Below are 19,709 nucleotides of genomic sequence, written 5' to 3' on the forward strand. Positions count from 1 at the left end.
ATTAATATCCTGGTCATATGAAGCCTACGGTACAGTGATGCAAAAATTAGTTCCTCGACTACAGTGAGCTAACTGTCGCTTCTTAAAGGCTAGTTCAAGACTTCGATGGGGAGTATATTAGGATACAGACCTATACAATATTAGCTCATTTTTAATTTAATCCATAGATTGCAACTGCAGTCATTTGTTGTTTTGTTGCTTAATTCTATTATTTAATTAACAGGCCCACTTTAACATGTAATTCTTCTGAATACACGATCTCAATGAACCTTAATGAATGGCATATAGGCAAAGCTACAGACATGTTTCTCACTGGGATGGTTATTCAACGGTCTTCAATATCAAATGGACAGATTAAAAAGAGTAAATAAATTGATTAAAACAGAGTAATAATAATCATCTGCAGTTATAGTGTTATAGACGGCATATCGCTTAGAGACATTCGGGATTTAAAAATGTTATGCTTTCACAAGACAGCTGTGTTCTTATCAATTGATGGCTCCCATGAAGTAATCAAGAGCCCTGTTACACAAAAGCCTTGCCAACATGATGTAACTGCATAACGTCATTATTTCCTCATGTCCTAATGACAATGTACGGATATTGTGTCTATTGGTATAATTGGTATATTCGCTGAAATATCCTCTCGTTCCGTAAAGATATCTATCCAAATGTTAAAGGCGACGAGACCGAGCATTAAAAAACACTTAAACACCGGCATTTCTAAGTAAAACTTGCACGCTGGGCCGAGTTTTAACTCAGCCCATGGCAGTGACACGGGAGCGCGCTGACGTCAGCGATCGCCGTGAACGGAGCTATGTGTTGGAATGTGTGGGGACTTGCACCTCCTGGAACAAAACTGCCTATCCAACCAGTCCTGAAATTCGTGTTCAAAAGTAACTGAAAACAGGACACTGCTCGACGGTAAGTTGACAGAAACTGGAAAATCAAGCAGCCGCTCGGTGTGCCGGTGGTAAATCACGAATTGGAAAAACTTTTTTGAAGAACTGCAGCTATCAAAAAATGGAGGGGGATTCTTTTCTGGAGAGAAGGGGAGAGAGGCGCTGTCCAGGGCTGATCCGACAGTGCGCAAAGATCGCGATTTCAGCACGGAGATCAGGACCACGGCTAACACACATTTAGCTAACGTTAACTAACATAAACGCTTCCCAGAAAGTTGAAACCAAAAACATACCTAGATAACCGGGGAAATCAGTTGATCTGTACAAATTAAGCATTAGTTGTGTGTCATTCTCACGCACGTATGCCTCCAAGAAGTAAAACCGCGGAGAAAGCGTGTCTTGTCTGCTCTTTTACGCAAAGGGGCCGCAGCCTCAAGTTTTGCAGCTGGTCTTGCCAGTTTTTATCAGACTACAGAAAGTGTCGTGATAGTTTTCGAGTAGCTGGACAGCGATTTTTTCCACTTGTGGGTAAACATGCAGAATGTATAGCTTGCTAAAAGTTATCAGTGCAAACCAGTTTGCGAGTTTGTCTGGTAAACATTCACTACACATGGGAGTCCGTCGTTCTCGCAAAGTTAAGTTTTTGTTTCCACTAACTTAGTACTATTAACACTGTATTTTTGTCGTATATTGGTTGGCGATGAACAAGATAGGTAGCTAACTTAATTTAGCTACACTTAGGACACTTTTAACTGGCTACCTTTAACTAGCAAGCTTTACTAAGTTAGCCCCCGAAGAGCTAGGCACATTTGTCCTCACTTACGTTTTAAATGTGGCTATAAGTAGTTAGCCAGCTACATTTTACTTGCTAACAACAATATACTTGCATAATTGTGCTCTTCCTGTTGTTTGAAGTCGTTAAAACAAGCTGCCGAAACTGAAGCTGAACTCGAAACAGTTGTTGAAAACTTCGCTTACTTATTTAACCGTCAGCAGCTGAGTTAGGCGTGCAAGCTAACGTTACCGTTCTGCAAAACTGAAAAACTTCATAAGGTTAACTTCGCTAACTTAGCTAAGTGGTGCTGGTACAGCGGACAAGCTGGTCGAGCTGTTTTAAAATGGCCGCACACAAATTTGCAAGCACGCAGACGCCAAGGCCGGAGTTTATCCGGACAGTATAGTTAGATTAGTTAGATATAAATGTTAGTTAGATAGTAGACTAGCAGCGCAGCCTTTTATCTGAAAATTTTCTTTAATTTTCCCTTTTTGGGGTGTGTATTTGTTTTTGCATGGAGTCTGTCGTCAGAGGTTATTGTAGGCATGTGGCTATTGCTGTTTTTTTCTTTTCTGAGCTATCGTTAATATTTGGCAACGTGTTGAAGCGTAGACGGAATATTAAAATGATTAAAACTTGCTTGGAAGGGACTTTTTGGTTTACATGATGGGAGAGTGTATAATTGGTGTATAAATATTGGCAAAACGTATAAATAAATATAGACACATTAGCACCAATTCTAACCTGTACTTGACAGAGAAATTGATGTATAAATTCTTGAAGCAGTGGTCCTTTATAGTTAATGCCAGCATAGACTAATAGTTATTGCTACGTGTTACCGCTGAGTAAACTGAATTTGCTTTATGTTGATAAAATGTACATACCTTTTGGTAACAAAGAGTTTTTTATACATATTTTCTCTATTATGTTTTTGAAGGGATTTTTTTCATTCCTGAAATTGTGTATAATTAGGGCAATTGTATATCTGATACCATTGATAGTTTTAAATATACAAGGAAGGGCTTTAGTTCTACTAGCTTTGCTTTGTACCATATTGCCATTTACTGTCTGTTGTATGTGTCTGAATGTACTAAAAGCATAAAACAGATGCAGGAAGAATAGTCAGCTGTTGACTCATGGTTGTTGTGGATGGCTATTGCTGGTATACCGTGTCTGTGACTGAGAGTGTATGTGAGAAGACCTAGTTGAGTCAGACACCTAATACATTCGCATCACTGTATGACTACTGTATGATATGTCATTCTGTCCTCCAAACCTCAGCATAAACCCTTCAGTAGTAGGGGAGAGAGGTGTCAGCAGTGCGAGTGTGGTGGTAAGCAGCAGGGCTTGTAACTGAAAGGTTGCTGGTTTGATTCCCCGCTGAGGCACTGCTTTTGTAGCTGTGGGTAGGGTACTTAACTCACAATATCCTCAGTAAATATCCAGCTGGGGAAATGGATAAAACTGTAACCTGTGTAAGTTGCTCTGGGTAACAGCGTCTGCTAAGTGATAGTGATGTAATGAGAGATAATTTGTTTGGCAGTATGACCTCTTGTTAAGTATGGTTAGTTCAACACCAAAAGAAAAAAATTTGGAAACACTACCAACATGAGCCCATGTTTTTCACATCACTTTTAATCCAGGATCAATTTGTGAAGCTTTCGAGCTTATTATGTGGTTTACTGTATGCCATAGATCATCTAAGGCTGTCTTGTCTTGGAGAATTTAAATGGAAAAGATGCAGCCCATGCCAAAGTTGGTTTCATTTTCAGTGGCTCCACAACCTAAGTCCCAGTTCAAAGGACTCTTTTCTGCCTCAGTGGCCAGGATTATGTTTGCTGTTGACCACTTGGAGGTCGCATAATTAGGACATAAGTGGGCTAACGTTAGTTCTTTGTTCTGGCAGCTTGAAAGAGTGCTTCGACCATTAGCATTTACAAGCTTGTGGCTGCTCCCCACGCCACTTCTTCTCCTGGAACAGAAAGTGTAAATGACACGGTTGCCTTTATAAAAACTTTATAAAGTTATTTCATTCCTTAAGATCTCTACACACACTTACTTACTAACGAGCCAGCACTGGTGATTCTGGGTGACCAGTGATTCTTTCTTGACAGTACAAAATAAACTTAGCCAGACAGGACCAGTGTATCCTTCCCTGAATCTGTTCAGTGTCTGCATGGGGAGAGCACTCCAGGGGGCTGTGAGGCAGCTTATTTACTGTGGTCTTCCAGATCCAGGGTAAATAAACCCTCCTAGGCCAAGCTGTGTCCGTGCCTCATACTCTGCAACCAACAGAGGTAATGGATAGAGCAGGTTGTGGGAGGTCTTGGAGGGCTGTCTAATGGCTTACCTCAAGACACAGGCCTCTCCAGGTATTCCTGTTTGTATTTACAATTATGTGTTTGTGTTTATTAATTATAACTTGTATGCATGGTTGTGTGTGCACATGTTTGTTGTCACTTTGGGGAATTTGTAGACTTGTTCGCAGCCGCGCCTAGTTGTTCTTGAGTAACGACCACTGAAAGTGCTTCCTGTTCCTTCATGCCTGTGCTCGTTAGAGAGAAGGCAAAGGTACCTTTGATGTGGTCTTCTATAACGCCCCCCCCCCCGCCTCCACAAAACTGTTACAAACGCTTTTAGAACACCCAGAAATAACTTTGTATGGAGATATTTAAATTAGATTATCATTAAAACTGGATTTTTTTTAACAGCTCTTTTTTTTTTCACCTCACCAAAAAATAAATGGTTTGGAGGGCATCTGGTGAGGTTTTATACACTGGCAAAAGGAGGGAAATGACTCCATTGACTCCCTGTTTTGAAAGGAGCAGTATGCCCTGGTCGTAAAGCTGTACTTTACTGCTTGGATCCAGGCTAATTTAGGGAAGGTGAAAGAACTGGACTTGCAGGCTGCATTATTGACTTAATGGGTCCCATGGCTGCATTACAATCTTATCGGCATCTGGAAGCCCCACCCAGGAAAGCTGCTAATGGGAACCTTCTGTATATTATACCTTTTATAATGGTTTGAGCCCAAAGTTTTTATCTGTTAGCAAACATTAAAAACCTGTTCATGCCGGCCTTCTTGATGGCCACAGTGGGGGGTAGAAGGAGCATATTTTGCCAGCTTGGGGTCATTCTCTACCTTTCTGAAGGTATACATGAGCTTGGTGTCCCTTCCAGCAGTGTCAGGGGTCAGCTAGCTCCACCCCTCCATGGTAGCTGCTCGTCAAGCTTGACAGAGTAGTGCTTGCTATTAACCAAACACCATCGTTGTGTCAACAGACTCCTGTTTTTTGTAAGGGACATTAACTTAATTTAAAATGGAAACATTTTTATATTGAATGTTTGTGGCTAATTAAACAGGATTTGAGGATCCTGGAGCACTGTGGGTCTGCAGCCTCTCACTGTCCCTAGCGTACCCACTAAAGAGGGTCTTTATGTGCCTTCTCTAACTGTGCTGTAATAACATTATCTGCCTGAGAGCAAGCAGGGAATACTGTTAGGGAGGAATGCTGGTTAGTGTACTGGGTGAATACACACCGTCCATAAAATGCAGCTTGCACATTAACTACCAAGCTAAGGAGGAAATAAGGACATTACCCTTAAAAAATGGTGCCGTTTACATGCCAAACTAGCAAGATCAAGACAAATAGCTACTGACTGTGTGTATGTACCTTAACTTCTTCCAGAGCGACTTACATAGGATACACTTTTTTACAATGTTATCCATTTATTCAGCTGTTGGTAGTAAGTCATAGGGAAAGCAGGATTTCCCCCCATTGTAGCTACCTAGCTGCATGAGTTTCATATGAAATGATGAATAGTCTTCAGATGAGACTATGAAGTAGTCTGGAATAGATTCCTATGCAGACTAGCCAGACAGAGCCAGCTATGTGGTCTGGTCCATAAGCAGAGGATGTATCATCATGTTGGTTTGCATGGGAAATGCATTAGACTGATGAAGCTGTGTGTTGGTTGGTCCCCAGCGTGTCCATCATGGCCGCTCAGACAGTGTACCCCATGGGCGTGGTCATGTTCACCCCGCTGGTGGGCATGCCCCTCGGCAGCGAGGGGCACGGGGTGCCGGAGCTGTCCCGGACCGACCTGGCCGCCCCACAGCTGGTGATGCTGGCCAACGTGGCGCTGACCTCGGAGGGTGCCGGCTGTGACTACATGATCGAGGAGAAGCAGATGGTGGAGCTGAAGACGGTGGGCAGCAGCAGCTACTCGGACAGCGAGGACGAAGGCCCGGCGCCCTGCGACTACGACGGCCACACCGACGTGCCTGACGACACCTACCCAGAAACCCCGCAGGTCACCAGCTTCCAGGGACAGGAGGACAGGGAGGCGGAGGGGGAGGGAGAAAGAGAAGAGAGCCTGCCCACCTCCCAGGAGGTCCAGAATGCCCCCGCGGCAGTGGCCAAGCGTAAGCGGAACCTACGCCTGGCGGAGGCCCCCAGGAAGAAGAAGCCCTTCCACTGCAAGCCCTGTCAGTACCAGGCGGAGTGCGAGGAGGAGTTTGTGCACCACATCCGGGTCCACAGCGCCAAGAAGCTGATCGTGGTGGGCCGGGCGGAGGGGGAGGAGCAGGCCAAGGGAGCGGAGACAGAGGCAGCCCCGGAGAGCGGAGAGGGCGTGGCCTACACCAAAGGGGTGATCCGGTGCGAGCGCTGTGGCTACAACACCAACCGCTACGACCACTACATGGCCCACCTCAAGCACCACACCAAGGAGGGAGAGAGCCAGAGGGTCTACAAGTGCACCATCTGCACCTACACCACCGTCAGCCAGTACCACTGGAAGAAGCACCTGAGGAACCACTTCCCCAGCAAGCTGTACACCTGCGCCCAGTGTTGCTACTTCTCTGACCGCAAGAACAACTATGTGCAGCATATCCGTACCCACACAGGTACGGCCCCATCCTTCTCGGTGGTTCAGCACACAAAAGGTCCATTTGTATGTTCAAATGGCACTGTAATGATTCCAGAGATGTAGCTTGTTTTTTTCTCTTGCCAGGTGAACGCCCTTTCCGGTGTCCCTACTGCAAATACTCAAGCTCTCAGAAAACACACCTGACCAGGCACATGAGGACACACTCAGGTAAGTTTCTGCCTTGGAACCTCTGCTTTGGAGAATAGTCAGTCAAAGGTTGAAAAGACATCAAAGGCACCTTATGTGAGTTTGTATGCAAAATACGTAGAAAGCCTGACTGCATGGTTATCAGTACAATATTTTTACAGAGTGGAAAGTGGATGAAAACAAATGGATGGAAATGGCAGAAAGTTTGTTTTGGGTGTGCATTTTGAGCATAAACTGCATATAGTCTAAACTCTCTTCACAGTGTTAACCCCCACTTTTTTATTGCATTCACTGCATTCCATGGAGCAGTTGGTTTTGGATAACAGTAGACTGGTATGTATTGTGTGTGACTTCAAAGTTCCTTTGACCGGTTATTACTGTGGCTTCACCAGTTGTCTTGTCAGTCCTTATTTTCCCTGTCCTAAATGATCTGGAATAGAAAGAGTTTATATATTTTGACCATAAGGATGAAGCAGTTCCTTGCTGGTTTTTCTATGCAGGTGAGAGGCCCTTTAAATGTGAGAGCTGCAGCTACCTGGCAGCCAATCAGCATGAGGTGACACGACACGCCAGACAGGTGCACAACGGGCCAAAGCCGCTGAGTTGCCCTCACTGCCAGTACAAGACCGCAGACCGCAGCAACTACAAGAAGCACGTGGAGCTGCACGTCAACCCCAGGCAATTCCTCTGCCCGGTCTGCAGCTACGCCGCCTCCAAGAAGTGCAACCTGCAGTACCACATCAAATCCCGTCACCCTGACTGCTCTGAGATCACTATGGACGTGTCCAAGGTGAAGCTCCGAGTCAAGAAACCTGAATCCAGCGCCACCTACTATAACATGGACAGGAACTCCCAGTACGTGCTGACGGGAATCAAAGAAGGGAAAGAGGCACAGGAGAAGAAGACGGACAGGCGAGAGAACGGGGAAGCGGACAAGCAGACTAAGTCAGACCCGATCAATCTGTCCACCAAAAAAGCCAGCAAGCCAGTCCTGTCGATGGCTGCGAAGAAGGAGCAAAGAGACAAAACCCCGAAGAGAGCAGAGGAGACGTCCGAGAAGGATAACGGGAAGAAGACGCAGAAGGGCTCGGCAGAGGAGAAGAGAGCGGAGAAACAGAGTGCTCAGAAAGCAGAGAGGAGTGAGAGGACAGAGAGGAGCAGCAGCCGGTCAGCAAAAAGCGCAGAGAAAGCAGAAAACAGCAGGAAACAGGCAGACAGTGGCCAGCAGCAGCCAGACAAGAAGAAGGACAAAGAGGCCAAGAGGACAGGCAAAGCCACCAAGGCTGTGGAGACTGTTGCCAGGACACAGCCAAAACGAGAACGGAAGTCTCGAAAAACGACCAGTTCAGAGGAGCAAAAGAGAGCCGAGGAGGAGAGGGTGGAGAAGGAGAGAGCGGAGAGAGAGGCAGTGGAGCAGGAGCGGCTAGAGAAGGAAAGAGTAGAGAGGGAGAGAGTAGAAAAAGAGAGAGCAGAGAAAGAACAACTGGAGCGTGAGAGAGTGGAGAAGGAGAGAGTGGAACAGGAACGACTAGAACGAGAGAGGGTGGAACAGGAGCGGCTAGAGAGGGAGAGAGTGGAGAGGGAGAGAGCAGAACAGGAGCAGCTAGAGCGGGAAAGAGCGGAACAGGAGCGGCTAGAGAGGGAGAGAGTGGAACAGGAGCGGCTAGAGAGGGAGAGAGTGGAACAGGAGCGGCTAGAGAGGGAGAGAGTGGAACAGGAAAAGGTGGAGAAGGAGAGACTGGAACAGGAGCAACTAGAATGGGAGAAAGCAGAGAGGGAGAGGGCGGAACAGGAGCGGATAGAGAGGGAGAGGGTGGAACAGGAGCAGCTAGAGCGAGAGAGAGCAGAGCAGGAGAAGCTTGAGCTGGAGAAGAAGGAGAGTGAGAGGATGGCAGAGGAAAAAGAGACCAAAATCATGGAGAAATCTGTTAAGAGTGGATTCAAGAAACCAGCAAAAGAAGAGAACAACCTTGAGAGAATGGGTAGAGGAAGACGTCATAAACCCCCAGAAGAAACCCAGAGCAAGGCAGCTGTAACCAGCTGTAGGAAGAGAAAAGCAGACATCTTACAGCCTTCCTCCCTTGAGAAGGAGAAGCCCTCTTCCTGCAACAGCCAGAAAGCCGAGGACAGTGACCAACAGCCACAGAGGGCGAATGTCCTTCGAGGCAGACGCAACGCACTCACGCGTTGTCAGGGACCCAAAGGCAAAGTGAGCAAGGAGATTGACCAGCCCACGGGGGTCGGCATGAAGAAGAGAACCAAAAAGACAGAGAGCGAGCCGAAACTGAGCCTGACAGGGGCCAGCAAGAACCAAGACAGAGGCAGCGAGGGAGACTCCCCTTGTCACCCAGTCGCAGAGCTCCAGACGGCTGTTGGGGCGGCCAGCTCTTGCCAGGGCCCCCCCAGGGTCGCAGGGAGCACCAGTGCAGGGGAACCTGAGACGGTGGAAGCTCCTCAAAAACAGGACAAACCCCTTGCAGAAGCGGAAAGGACTGAAGTGGATCAGGGGAAGGCCCCGAGCGAACCAAAGGAAACCGCCGAGAGTGGTGAAGCGGGCTCGGAGGGCGGGGTGGGTGGTAAGCACCCCCCCTCCCTGCTGGAGCTCCCCGCAGCGCCCGGTAAGCCCGCGGACATGGAGGAGGACGAGGGCATCCACAGCCATGATGGCAGCGACATCAGCGACAGCGTCTCCGAGGGCAGCGACGACTCTGGCCTCAGCGGGGGCGCCGCGGCAAAACCGGCTGAGCCGGGAACCCCCTCCGAGGAACCTCCAGCCCCCCCGAAACCTCAGAGCCACACCTGCATCTTCTGCGACCGCACATTCTCAGTAGAGGCGGAGTACCGCCGGCACCTGAACCGCCACCTGGTGAATGTGTATTACCTTGAGAGCGCCGCCCAGGGGGACCAGTGAACCCCAGCGTCGGGAGGCCTGGACTACGCATTCACTTTATTTTCTAATTTACTGTAACTTTGTATCTCGAATACCAGACACCAACGGTGCACCTATTGCTTTACGATATAAATTTTGTCTTTATATATACACATATCTATATATATATATATATCTTACACTAATTCACTGTTTTGCATATTATGTGTTTGGACTTTTTCCTCACCTTGTTGCAGCGGAAGAGTGAATGGTTAAGTCATACTGTACATGTACTGTTAAAATGGCCACTGCCCAGTGGGACATGGAGATTCATTTTTGTAGTGTAAAGCTTTATTTGATTACCAGAAAACCACCATTACACCAGGCTTGTGTGGGCATTGAAAATGCCATCTAGAATGGGAACAGCTTAGATTTGACTAGGAGTCATGTATTCTTACAGTCTGCTCCTCTCATTATTGGCTCAGTGCCAGGTTTTTAATGTTTCCTGTCTTTACACTCATTTTTGTTCATTCAGAATCCTTTAAGTCATGACAAAGTTGGGCAGTTCAGATCCACTGCATTACAAAGGCATGGTCTTTATGATGAGAATAGTATTTAAGACACCATTGTTCTCCTCTATGGTGCAAAGTTAGAAAACATGGTTTGTGTTGCATACATAAAACCTAAAAGCACTAGGACATGCAGTGGAGGAATCTATCAGGAGCTCAGCTAAAGATTAAATCTGGAGGTGATAAAAAGTCACTGTAATGATGCAGAATCATGGCAGCTTGCTCAACCAGAAATTATTCCTTCCTCCACAGCCCCAAGGTTTTTTTTTTTTCTCATTCCCCATCCTGTCCGAGATGAACAATAGCGATTCCGCCATGAAAGCAAGCGTAACACTTCTAAATGAGGAACCAAAGACTGCCCTACACTCCCGCAGGGACGTTAAATTAGACGGACCCAGGTGGTCCAGGGCCCGTAGCTGTGAGAACAATGTGCTTCTCACTTCTTTTGTGTCAGTCCACTCCTCTGGAGCGCCGGCGACTGAATCGGTCTCCAAAAGGGGGACAGCGATGCCTGCTCAAAGCCGGCTCAAGGTCCTTTCACAGCCCCGGAAAGTGGCTTCTGTGCAGAGAGGGCTCGTCCTGCACCCCTCTGAAAGTGCACTTTTAGCCCCTTAGGTTTATTTTGTTTACATCAGATTGTTACAGAAGCAGTTGTGGAGCACACAAATCCTGCAAAGAGGAACGAAAATGAGGGTGTTTTTGTTCTGCTTCCCTCGCGAGCTCTTGTTGCGCACATCAGAGCGCAGTTTGAAATGTGAAATGTGGGTGGTATGTGCACAGATATCAGAGAGGTCAGTGGTTCTTTAAGCCGATACCTCCCATACATGCAGATGAAAACTTCCTCAGCGTGTCAGTTCAGAATGAATTACACCTAAGTCCAGGTGCTTTTAGCTTTAGGCTGAGCTGCCACTCATGAACTCTTCAACATTTTGACAAAATTGAAAAAGCCTACATAATAAGCAACTCCAAGACACTGTAGCGAATGTGTCATTTGTGACTGGTGGTAGCTGGGAGTTTCTGACTGAGGTTGATTGATGTTAACCTGTCAAAAAAGTGAAATGAATCAAGATGGTCTACTAGGCCAACAAAGATGATGGCACTTTCTGTGTAAAATAAGAGGTGATAGATGGGCAGATGAACTGCTACTGGGTAAATGACTCCGCTGTCTCCCTCTTGTATGTCCATTAAGTAGACAAAAAGAACACCCTGAAACTATGGGATAGTTACAAACAGATGAATATCCTATTATCCTGTTATCTTTAGGCGTAGTGGGTTTGGATTTTACTATGTTATGGAAAAAGTCCAAAGATTTTTTTTTTAATTATTATTTTTTATACATAGTGATAGAGCAGAGGAAAGACACTTTCTTCGCATTTGCTCTTAGATGCCTTTGACAATCATGCTGTGAATTCTCTGTGGTTTTGGGCTTGCTTTTGAACAGGGGAGGCTTGTGTAATATACCTGGACAGGTGGTGCAGTCGCTAGAATACGGCACCGTGCGGGATGCAGTCTGTCACCGAGCGAACCTCTCGTCATGTCACGTTCAAACGAGTGAACGTTGTTGGACCATCCTTTTGTGTCAGCTTGAAGTGCTCAGTGTTTGAATGGACTATATGGGACTCTTCTAAACAGACCCGCTCAAAGCCTGCAGCCTGTTTTATGCAAAGTCCAGCTTAGCAAGCACTTGTTTAAAGTACGTACAGATGTGGCCCTCTTCCAAAGCTCAGACTTAAGTGTGCTCTCCTCCAAGGCAGTTTGATTAGTTGTATGACAACGAGTTTGAGTGGGTTGGATAAGCTACCACTGCATTGCTCCAATGTAAGCAGTGCACTGCAATGTCAGATGTGTGTGTAAAAGAACGCTTTTAACTAGTGTAGTGCGTAAACGCCGACTGAAAATATTGTCTGCAAGTTTCTACTTTTTGCATTAAAAACAAACACACTCTTGGTTTGGTTTTTACCTGGCCTCTACTCACACGTTTCGCCGACAATAGTGTGCCTCTAACGCGCCTGTACCTGTACTGGTTGTTCACATTTCACAACCCAAACACACACACACACACACACACACACACACACAAAATGAACACTTCAGCAGATTATGTGCAATAATGACCAGTGCGTGGGTGTGATGCCAAAGCGAGAAGCCGTATCAATGTGAGGGCTGCCGTTTCAGCTCTCCCAGCGATGGCAACAGCTCAGCAGGGAGCGCGACCGTTACGAGTGCTCTGGGTCACATACGAGACTGCACTCTTCTTAGACAGGCAGATTCTGGGAAATAAATACGCACCCTTTGTTTTGCGTGTGTGAGAGAGCACGTTCTACGTTCGCTTAGTGACGGATGTGCACTCCATGCTGTCTTTTCTTTCTAACTTTGAATTTTGAATTTTTGCATTGTTGTACTCCTTGTCATGTTGCTATTTACTGTCTTCCATATGTAATGAAACCATATCCATTTTTTCTTGTGTTGGAAAAAAAATGTAATGGATGGGCCGTTTGAGAAACTGAATTGTGAAAAGGGTGACCTTTCCTGTAAGAGTGGACATCAGTATGACAATAATTGGCTTCACACAATTTTGTGCAATTCCAAGTAAGAAAGGGATATTAAGTAGTTTGATCCACTTTGTGTACATGTACTGTTCTGTAGATAAATCAGAAAAACTCAATAAAAATTGAGGCTTATTATGTTGTTGATGTGCTTCTGTCTTGCAGTCACACCAAAATAATATTAGTGCTAATGAAGCCAATGAAGCGAGTGAAGCCAATGAAGCAGAATTTGAATGCACTTTTTTAAATGTAATATTTATTACATCTTAGGACGTGTTGTAAGTGCACAAAGCTTTGGGTTATGAACAGCGATAAAAAAAAATCAATAGCATAAGTATCAGAACCAATGTATGTATTTCAGTGAATTCCCACTGTAATTGCATATGTGAGCTCAAAGATCATATCATTTCCTGTATTAAGAGATGCCAGAGAGATGTCAGTTACACAACACATCACAAATAATGATCACAAAGTAAAAGAAGTACAACCCAAGCCTCTTTTTCCTGCGACCATGACTGCATGACACTCCGTGAAGGACCCACATGCAGTGGATTCCGGGGGAAGCGGGGACAGACGGCACTTCCTGTGACAATTCACAAGGAGGTGTGGAGCATTTCCAAGGACCGTTTCCCTTCTCTCACTTATTAATAACCGACAATACTGGTTCCCAGGGTCAAAAATTAAAACTCCAGCTCGTAAACCTCAGTATGTTGCAGTGTTGGACCCGTGCCAGCTGACTGGGGATGGGATGACCTGAGGCATGAAAAATGCAATATCCTCCAGGACACGAGCCGATTCACACGGACGCTCACTTCTTCCCCTGGACCCTCAGCTTCTCAGCCCCCTCGGTGGACAGCCCCCCCAGCAGCAGGCCCTGGGGCTTTTTGGTCTTGTAGGCGGGGCTTTTTTTGACGCGCTCCCCCTTCAGGGTGACCACGTGCGGCAGCAGGGGCGGGGTTCTCAGCTGGAGCCCCACCCCCCTTGGTGCGTATGCTCTGAGCACAATGTGGTTCCCGTCGTTACCGGTGACCGCCACCCAGCCTAGGAAACAACAAGAACAGTGTCACCCCTCTGCCGAAATACTGACTTGCCACAGTTTTATCTTCCAAAAAAAGAAAAAAAAAAAAAAGTGGCATGGAAGTATTTAATTAATTAAGGGGGGCAGTATAGCATAGTGGCAAGGAGCAGGACTTGGTTGCTGGTTTGATTCCCTGCTAGGGCACTGCTGTTGTACCCTTGGGCAACATACTTAAACTAGAATTGCTTCAGTACATATCCAGCTGTATAAATGGATAATATATCTATCATGGAGCATCTGCAATGATGAATAATGACAATGACAACAATGTAAGGTAATGTAATTAATCTACAGCAGTGCCCTCTTGAACTGATGATGTGTGGTGGGACACTACATTCCACACCTGCTCGCGTGTTTATTTTACCCTGAAAGTCTGAACATCGAACCCCTTGACGCTTCATTTGAGCTGAATTACGCTCAGACCTGCCAAGGGTTTCCTGTTTATTTAAAAACCTAACCGGCCCCAATCCTTGCTGCTACTACACCACCCCCCTCACCGTCCAGGGGTGAGAGGAGAGAGGGGAGACCCGCTTACCTGCGGAGGAGAACTTGATGTCGGCCGACGCCTGCTGGTAGCCCTGGCCTCTGAGCTGGATGTCCTGCGGAAGCAGGGGGGGAAATGCCCTCATGCGCTCCTCCCCGCCGATGGGTACCTAGACACACACAGAGCGCCGTTACAGATCGCCGTTACAGCACACCGTTACAGAGCGCTGTCAGCGCCGGCTCAGCTCCCAGGGGTCCCAAGGGGCTTACATAAGCACATGCCACCTGGGCTGGTGAGTAACACTGGCTCCTTATTAGCGTGTGTGTGCTTGTGCTGGGACGCACGAACACACACACACACACACACACACACACACATTCTCCAGGGCGTCAGCCACACAGAATAATACTCCCTTTGAAACTGGGCAGGAACCGTATGTTTTTTTTCTTCTCCCTGAAAGCTGGAGATGGAGGTGTCCTTGCAGAGGGAATTCTTTGTTCAGTTCTCCTGTGCATGCAAGCCATGTGCTGCCCTGCGAATGCCGCTTTAACCACATTACGCAATATCCTGCTGCTTATTTTTCAATCTTTCACTCCACAAATCTGACACATCTGTAAATTCCCTCATCACAGCTTTTCTCTTACATTAATATTATAACATCTACATTAATAACATCTTACATTAATAATACAAATTGCCCATGTGGTTGTTAAAGTTAACAAATGATGTGTATATATATATATATATAAAATTTTGGTACTACAATCCAAAAGCAGGTTAATATACATCAGTATGTAAGCTCTGCTCACAGGGAGAGGTCACTCCATTCCTTTCACATGCCACATACCCCTCTGTCCACAGTCTCACGCTTTAGGTATGTGAAAAAGATAAGATTCAACGGCATGCCCTCTCTCACCCCAAGCAAAGTGTTCCCAGCATGCTTCTGGTAGATGGCGTCGGCCTTGTCCAGGCTGGTAATGTGAACTGGAAGCAGACTGCATGCAATGACTGTGAACCAGCACGACTTCTCTCCCTGTGTAAAGAAAAAAAAAAAAACGGCAAACAATTAGTACCGCATGCCTGCAGCAATATCACCCCATAGCCTTCTCCTTCCTGATGGCAGAAGCCAGCTGGGGGCTTGTTTAGCGCTTGGATGGTAGATCTCTTGGGAAGACTAGGCTGCTGCTGAAAAAGGTCTTGGTTAGCCAGTAAGGACCCTTCCTCCCTCTGGACCAAGTTAAATACCTATACCCCAGTGCAGTAAAAGGGGACGAACTGTGTGTTGTCGATGTGTTGGCAGTGTAGCACAGTGGTAGGGAGCGGAGCTTGTAACCGTAAGGTTGCTGGTTTAATTCCCTGCCGGGCCACTGCTGCTGTGCCATTGGGCAAGGTACTTATAACCCAGAATTGCCTCAGTAAATATCCATATGGATAACAGGTAAAAATGGTAACCTGTGCAAGTCGCTCTGGAAAAGAGCAGCTGCTACCCGTCAATAATGTAATGTAAACAGAATGTAATGTTGCCTTTCACATCAACTGAATCCGAGGTTTTGACTCATTAAAGATCCTGCGGCACTTATCAGGAGAATAAGGGTAGCAGGTATTAAGCCCGGGTGTCCTGATTACACTGCCCAAATCGCGCCCAATCATCCCCTTCTGTTGTCTGGCAATCTCATGCTTTCCTCTCCCTACTTGCTGTCCCTGAAAATGAAAAGGGAGTTCTCAGCTGACATTCTTGGGTAAAGGAAAGGTAAACAATGATATAATACTGTGCATCTTTAGAAAAATAACAATAAAGACCCAAGATGGCTGGTGCAACAAAGATGGCCCCTCAGCTTTTCATTTCTTAAGACTCTGCAACACTAAATGCATATGCACAACAGTGTGTTTACCTCCAGATAGTCAATTCGCCCCAAGGCACCCAGGAAGAGCGCTGTTCCTGGCTTCAGCACGAACGTCCTTGGCACGATGGCTTGAGCGGGCACCACAATCTTCAGCTCCTGTTCTGTCAACAGACTGAGCATCTGCAACCCAAGGGCAAAGGGCAAAGGGCAAAGGGGACACTGTGACTTGTATGCACACGACATTCCTCGGGAAAGCCTAAAAGAACACCTCCTTAGCTTTTTTTTTGTTATCTTCCATCTGCCATTAAAAAAGCCCTTAAATGTCAACCTCCACAACAGTTCAGCAACTACAAGGCCCACACCTTTGCTGCTCAGTCTCAGGTTTGAAACTGCTCTGGCAGGTGTACTGTATCAGCCAAAACCAGGGCCCCAGTGTTAATTACATCTCACTGTGGTACACACAGCCTCCACGGGCGGTTCAAAGTAATCCGTTTTAGCATGGCCATCCCTTGAGGGGGGACACCGTGGTAACGATTCTTGGCATCGGTGTACCACTGAAAACAGCCTTGCATCAGAATGGAAAAGGATAACGCTGGCAGCGAAAGGTGGCTGCACACACTGTGGACAGAGACACAGAGCTGTAGCGTCATACTGCAAGCTATGCCATGCACTGTCGTATGCCATATCTGTCGGGGGGGAGGGACTCACGTCCTGCTCCTTGGTGATGCCCGGTGTGTCGTACAGCCAGTGGGCGTCCTTCAGCTCGTTGTGACTGAACTCCACCGGGTCAGAGGGCTGGGGGTGGCAGCCCCCTGACTCATCCTCCAGCTCCCCAAAGCTGAGGCTTTCAGGATCGAAGTCCACAGTATGTCGACCTCTGGCTGCTTGTGCGTCCACACGAAACGTTCTCCCAATGCGACCTTAAAACAGGATGTTTACATCTCATCACTCAGCAGTCGAGCCAGTGAGACTTACAGAAGAAGACATGGCAGACACTGCAAAATGCGGGACACAGATAATTGGGAGGTTGTGTGTTGAAATCCACTGCAATGGTGCTTAAAAGCAGGGTCATGGGTCACTTCCAGTTTTAGTCACCTTTACTGTCATTGCTCAGTTGATGACAATTAACTTTCTTAAATCCAACTCCAACTTTCAGACAACGTGACAATATGACCACGTCGGTGTGCGATTCACTACCAATGCAAAGCAGTTTGACCCATTCTAGGTTTTACATCAAGCAGATTAGTGTACTGAGTAAAGCATCCTATTGGTGGTACACTAACTTGCTTCTAGAAAACCCTGGAATGGTTGCAACTGCTCTACACTGGGCAGGCTATTCCCATTGCTCTATGTCTAAAGCTGCTTTTCCCAAAGATACCACGGAGTAGCTGCGGTCATCATCATCATCATCATCATCTCTGTTGCAGCTCCAGCCGATCATTGTGCTCATCATCTTTATTGCTCTTACCTACTAGATAGCCCTGCTTGCTGAGGTGCTGCAGCCTCCTCAGCTCCTGTGGGTCCAGGTCCTTCTCCTTCTGTGTAGCATCGCTCTTCAGCCTCTCCAACCTTCTCAGCATGCGGTACGGAGTGGGATTGATGATGGGGAACTTCAGCAGATTCAGGGTGGTTCCTGCAGGGAACAATGCCAGGATTCAAAAAACAACAGTCCCACTGCAGTGGAAGCTTCCAGACAGCATCATCTACGTTTGTTAATTCTCAGTTCTTAACTGCTAAACTTTGTGATAGCTGAATTGTATGTGCTATATTTAAAATTTAGATTTCAGAACCAGATCTATAGTAATGGATGTTATCTGGGCTTCTGCAATGGTCTGCTCCACAGATTTATGTTATCAATAAGGAGAATTAAGTCCTGCATTCAATAAGTCTCGTCGTAACAATTTCAACAGCGTGTCTGCGTGCAACATAATGCCTCGTAAAATCCTATCGGGCAGTAAAATCTTGTGCTTGGCATCCCCACAATTCTTTTCCCAGCCCTTGTGTACGAAAGCCCCTGCACGGGCGATTCATACCTGGCCAGGGGGATATTGTAGCTTTGCGGATTACGTCTGAAGCTTTAGATTTGCAGTAGTCTGACTCCAGTAAAGTGTTAAACAGCGTGGATTTCCCTGCGTTTGTAGTTCCCACAAGGTACACGTCTCCTTTGTACTTCCAGGAGCTTTGAAGACTGGTAATGAGCTTTTCGATCCCATACCCGGTTTTGGCACTTATGAGGTGGACATCTTTGATGTTTTTATCGGCGGAAATGCCCATGTCCGCACAATGCTGTAAAAGCTGGCCTTTTATCCGTTTTAGATAATTCCCAGAGTCTCCAGGCAACAAGTCAACTTTATTTCCCAACACCACAATGTCTTTATTTTTCCCTATCAGGTCCAAGAGGTCTGGGATGATGGAGTCGGGGATGTCCAGGAGGTCCACGATAAACAACACCAAAGCCTTCTCCTTTCGCACCCCACGGACAATCTGCCGATACTCCTCTTTAGACATCTGGACATTCAACGCCTTTTGGTGATGAATGAGCAAATGACAGCGCTGGCAAATCGCTTTATGCAGAGTGTTCTCCTCGATCAAGCCTTTGTATTTCTCGCTCGGGAGATAGCCAGGCAAATCCGGGACAGTGCAGTGCATCACTGCTCCACATCCCGTGCAGCAGTGGTCACTGACAGGAACCTCCGCATCCGGAGTGCCGTAGACCTTCTGCCCCTTTCGCCGTTTCTTATTACGTCGTTGTATTTCGGGGAAGCCCTCATCAAGAAACTCAATGCACGCGTCTGGGTCGGTCTCTTCTTTCAAAGCGTTTTGTAAAGACTGCAGCTGCAGTTCCAACGTCCTGTGCTGCACCTCGGCGCTTGCCCACCCCGGCATTTTCTCTTTGGTCCGCGTTACATCCACGATGTCGTGGATCTGCTTCGCGACCAAACTGTCCGTGGGTTCCGCGGGTTCCTCTGGATTTACACAGTCTAGAAAAACAAATTCCTCCTCTCTCTCTGGCTCTACCGAAGTAAACCTGCCAGACGTCCTCGCATTATTTCTGCGTTCCCGCGGCGCTCCCAGCGCTCCCGTTTCGCCGCTGTAGGATCTAAGCGTTGATGTCCAGGCGCTGTCCAAAGCTCGAATGAGCAGTGTGTCCCCCGGACGGAATGTGATCGACCCATCAAATCTGTTTGCGTTCTGCGGCCGGACACCACACACGGGCAGGTGCCGTGAGCGACTGCAAGGAGCAAAATTTCTCAAGGTAACTTGTAACAGTCTCTGCATTGTTGCTGCCTATCGTAACTCATCCAGCTATGAAAACCTCCGTTACATATTTAGCGGTTCAATGATATACAACTCTAAACACGTATGATAAGTTACACACATGTGAGTCCTGGCAGCATGCACCCATGACCTTCCCTCTATGTACGTCACCGGAAGTTGCGTAGGGTCACAACGTTTTATTTGAGTTGGTTGCGGTTTCAGTACATAAGATATATAGTTTATTTTTCGTTTTATAAAGTACACATATTTTAGCAACACTTTTAATAATTCATGTATTGAAATAT

At 46.7% G+C, this 19,709-nt stretch overlaps 2 protein-coding genes across 2 annotated transcripts; one reads left to right on the forward strand and one right to left on the reverse strand.

The window, feature by feature from the left end:
- The first annotated feature begins 827 nt into the window (after positions 1–827).
- rest (RE1-silencing transcription factor) lies at positions 828–12,806 on the forward strand. The gene is made up of 5 exons (XM_036551768.1): positions 828–924; positions 5,664–6,586; positions 6,694–6,777; positions 7,257–7,923; positions 8,254–12,806. Exons 2-5 carry the CDS (start codon positions 5,674–5,676, stop codon positions 9,665–9,667), a joined length of 3,078 nt encoding a protein of 1,025 aa, XP_036407661.1. The 5' UTR covers positions 828–924; positions 5,664–5,673; the 3' UTR covers positions 9,668–12,806.
- A 210-nt stretch (positions 12,807–13,016) lies between these two features.
- On the reverse strand, positions 13,017–19,547 carry noa1 (nitric oxide associated 1). Its single transcript, XM_036551081.1, has 7 exons — positions 18,180–19,547; positions 17,615–17,779; positions 16,855–17,066; positions 16,195–16,326; positions 15,219–15,335; positions 14,354–14,471; positions 13,017–13,781 (listed from the first exon to the last, which is right to left on the reverse strand). The coding sequence occupies exons 1-7, from the start codon at positions 19,423–19,425 to the stop codon at positions 13,549–13,551; spliced, it is 2,223 nt and encodes a 740-aa protein (XP_036406974.1). The 5' UTR covers positions 19,426–19,547; the 3' UTR covers positions 13,017–13,548.
- Positions 19,548–19,709: the final 162 nt, after the last annotated feature.

This window comes from Megalops cyprinoides, chromosome 18, assembly GCF_013368585.1.
Source record: "Megalops cyprinoides isolate fMegCyp1 chromosome 18, fMegCyp1.pri, whole genome shotgun sequence".
Lineage (NCBI taxonomy): Eukaryota > Metazoa > Chordata > Actinopteri > Elopiformes > Megalopidae > Megalops > Megalops cyprinoides.

What these genes read in the sequence shown, in the direction of transcription:
- rest (XM_036551768.1), top strand. Translation starts at nt 5,674, where the DNA reads ATGGCCGCTCAGACAGTGTACCCCATGGGCGTGGTCATGTTCACCCCG. An exon ending in GCACATGAGGACACACTCAG is followed by an intron (nt 6,778 to 7,256) that starts GTAAGTTTCTGC and finishes TTTTCTATGCAG; the next exon opens with GTGAGAGGCCCTTTAAATGT. An exon ending in ACAGAGAGGAGCAGCAGCCG is followed by an intron (nt 7,924 to 8,253) that starts GTCAGCAAAAAG and finishes GGAGCGTGAGAG; the next exon opens with AGTGGAGAAGGAGAGAGTGG.
- noa1 (XM_036551081.1), bottom strand. Translation starts at nt 19,425, where the DNA reads ATGCAGAGACTGTTACAAGTTACCTTGAGAAATTTTGCTCCTTGCAGT. An exon ending in CAAGCAGGGCTATCTAGTAG is followed by an intron (nt 17,067 to 17,614) that starts GTAAGAGCAATA and finishes TCCTGTTTTAAG; the next exon opens with GTCGCATTGGGAGAACGTTT. An exon ending in GCATCACCAAGGAGCAGGAC is followed by an intron (nt 16,327 to 16,854) that starts GTGAGTCCCTCC and finishes CTTGGGTTGCAG; the next exon opens with ATGCTCAGTCTGTTGACAGA.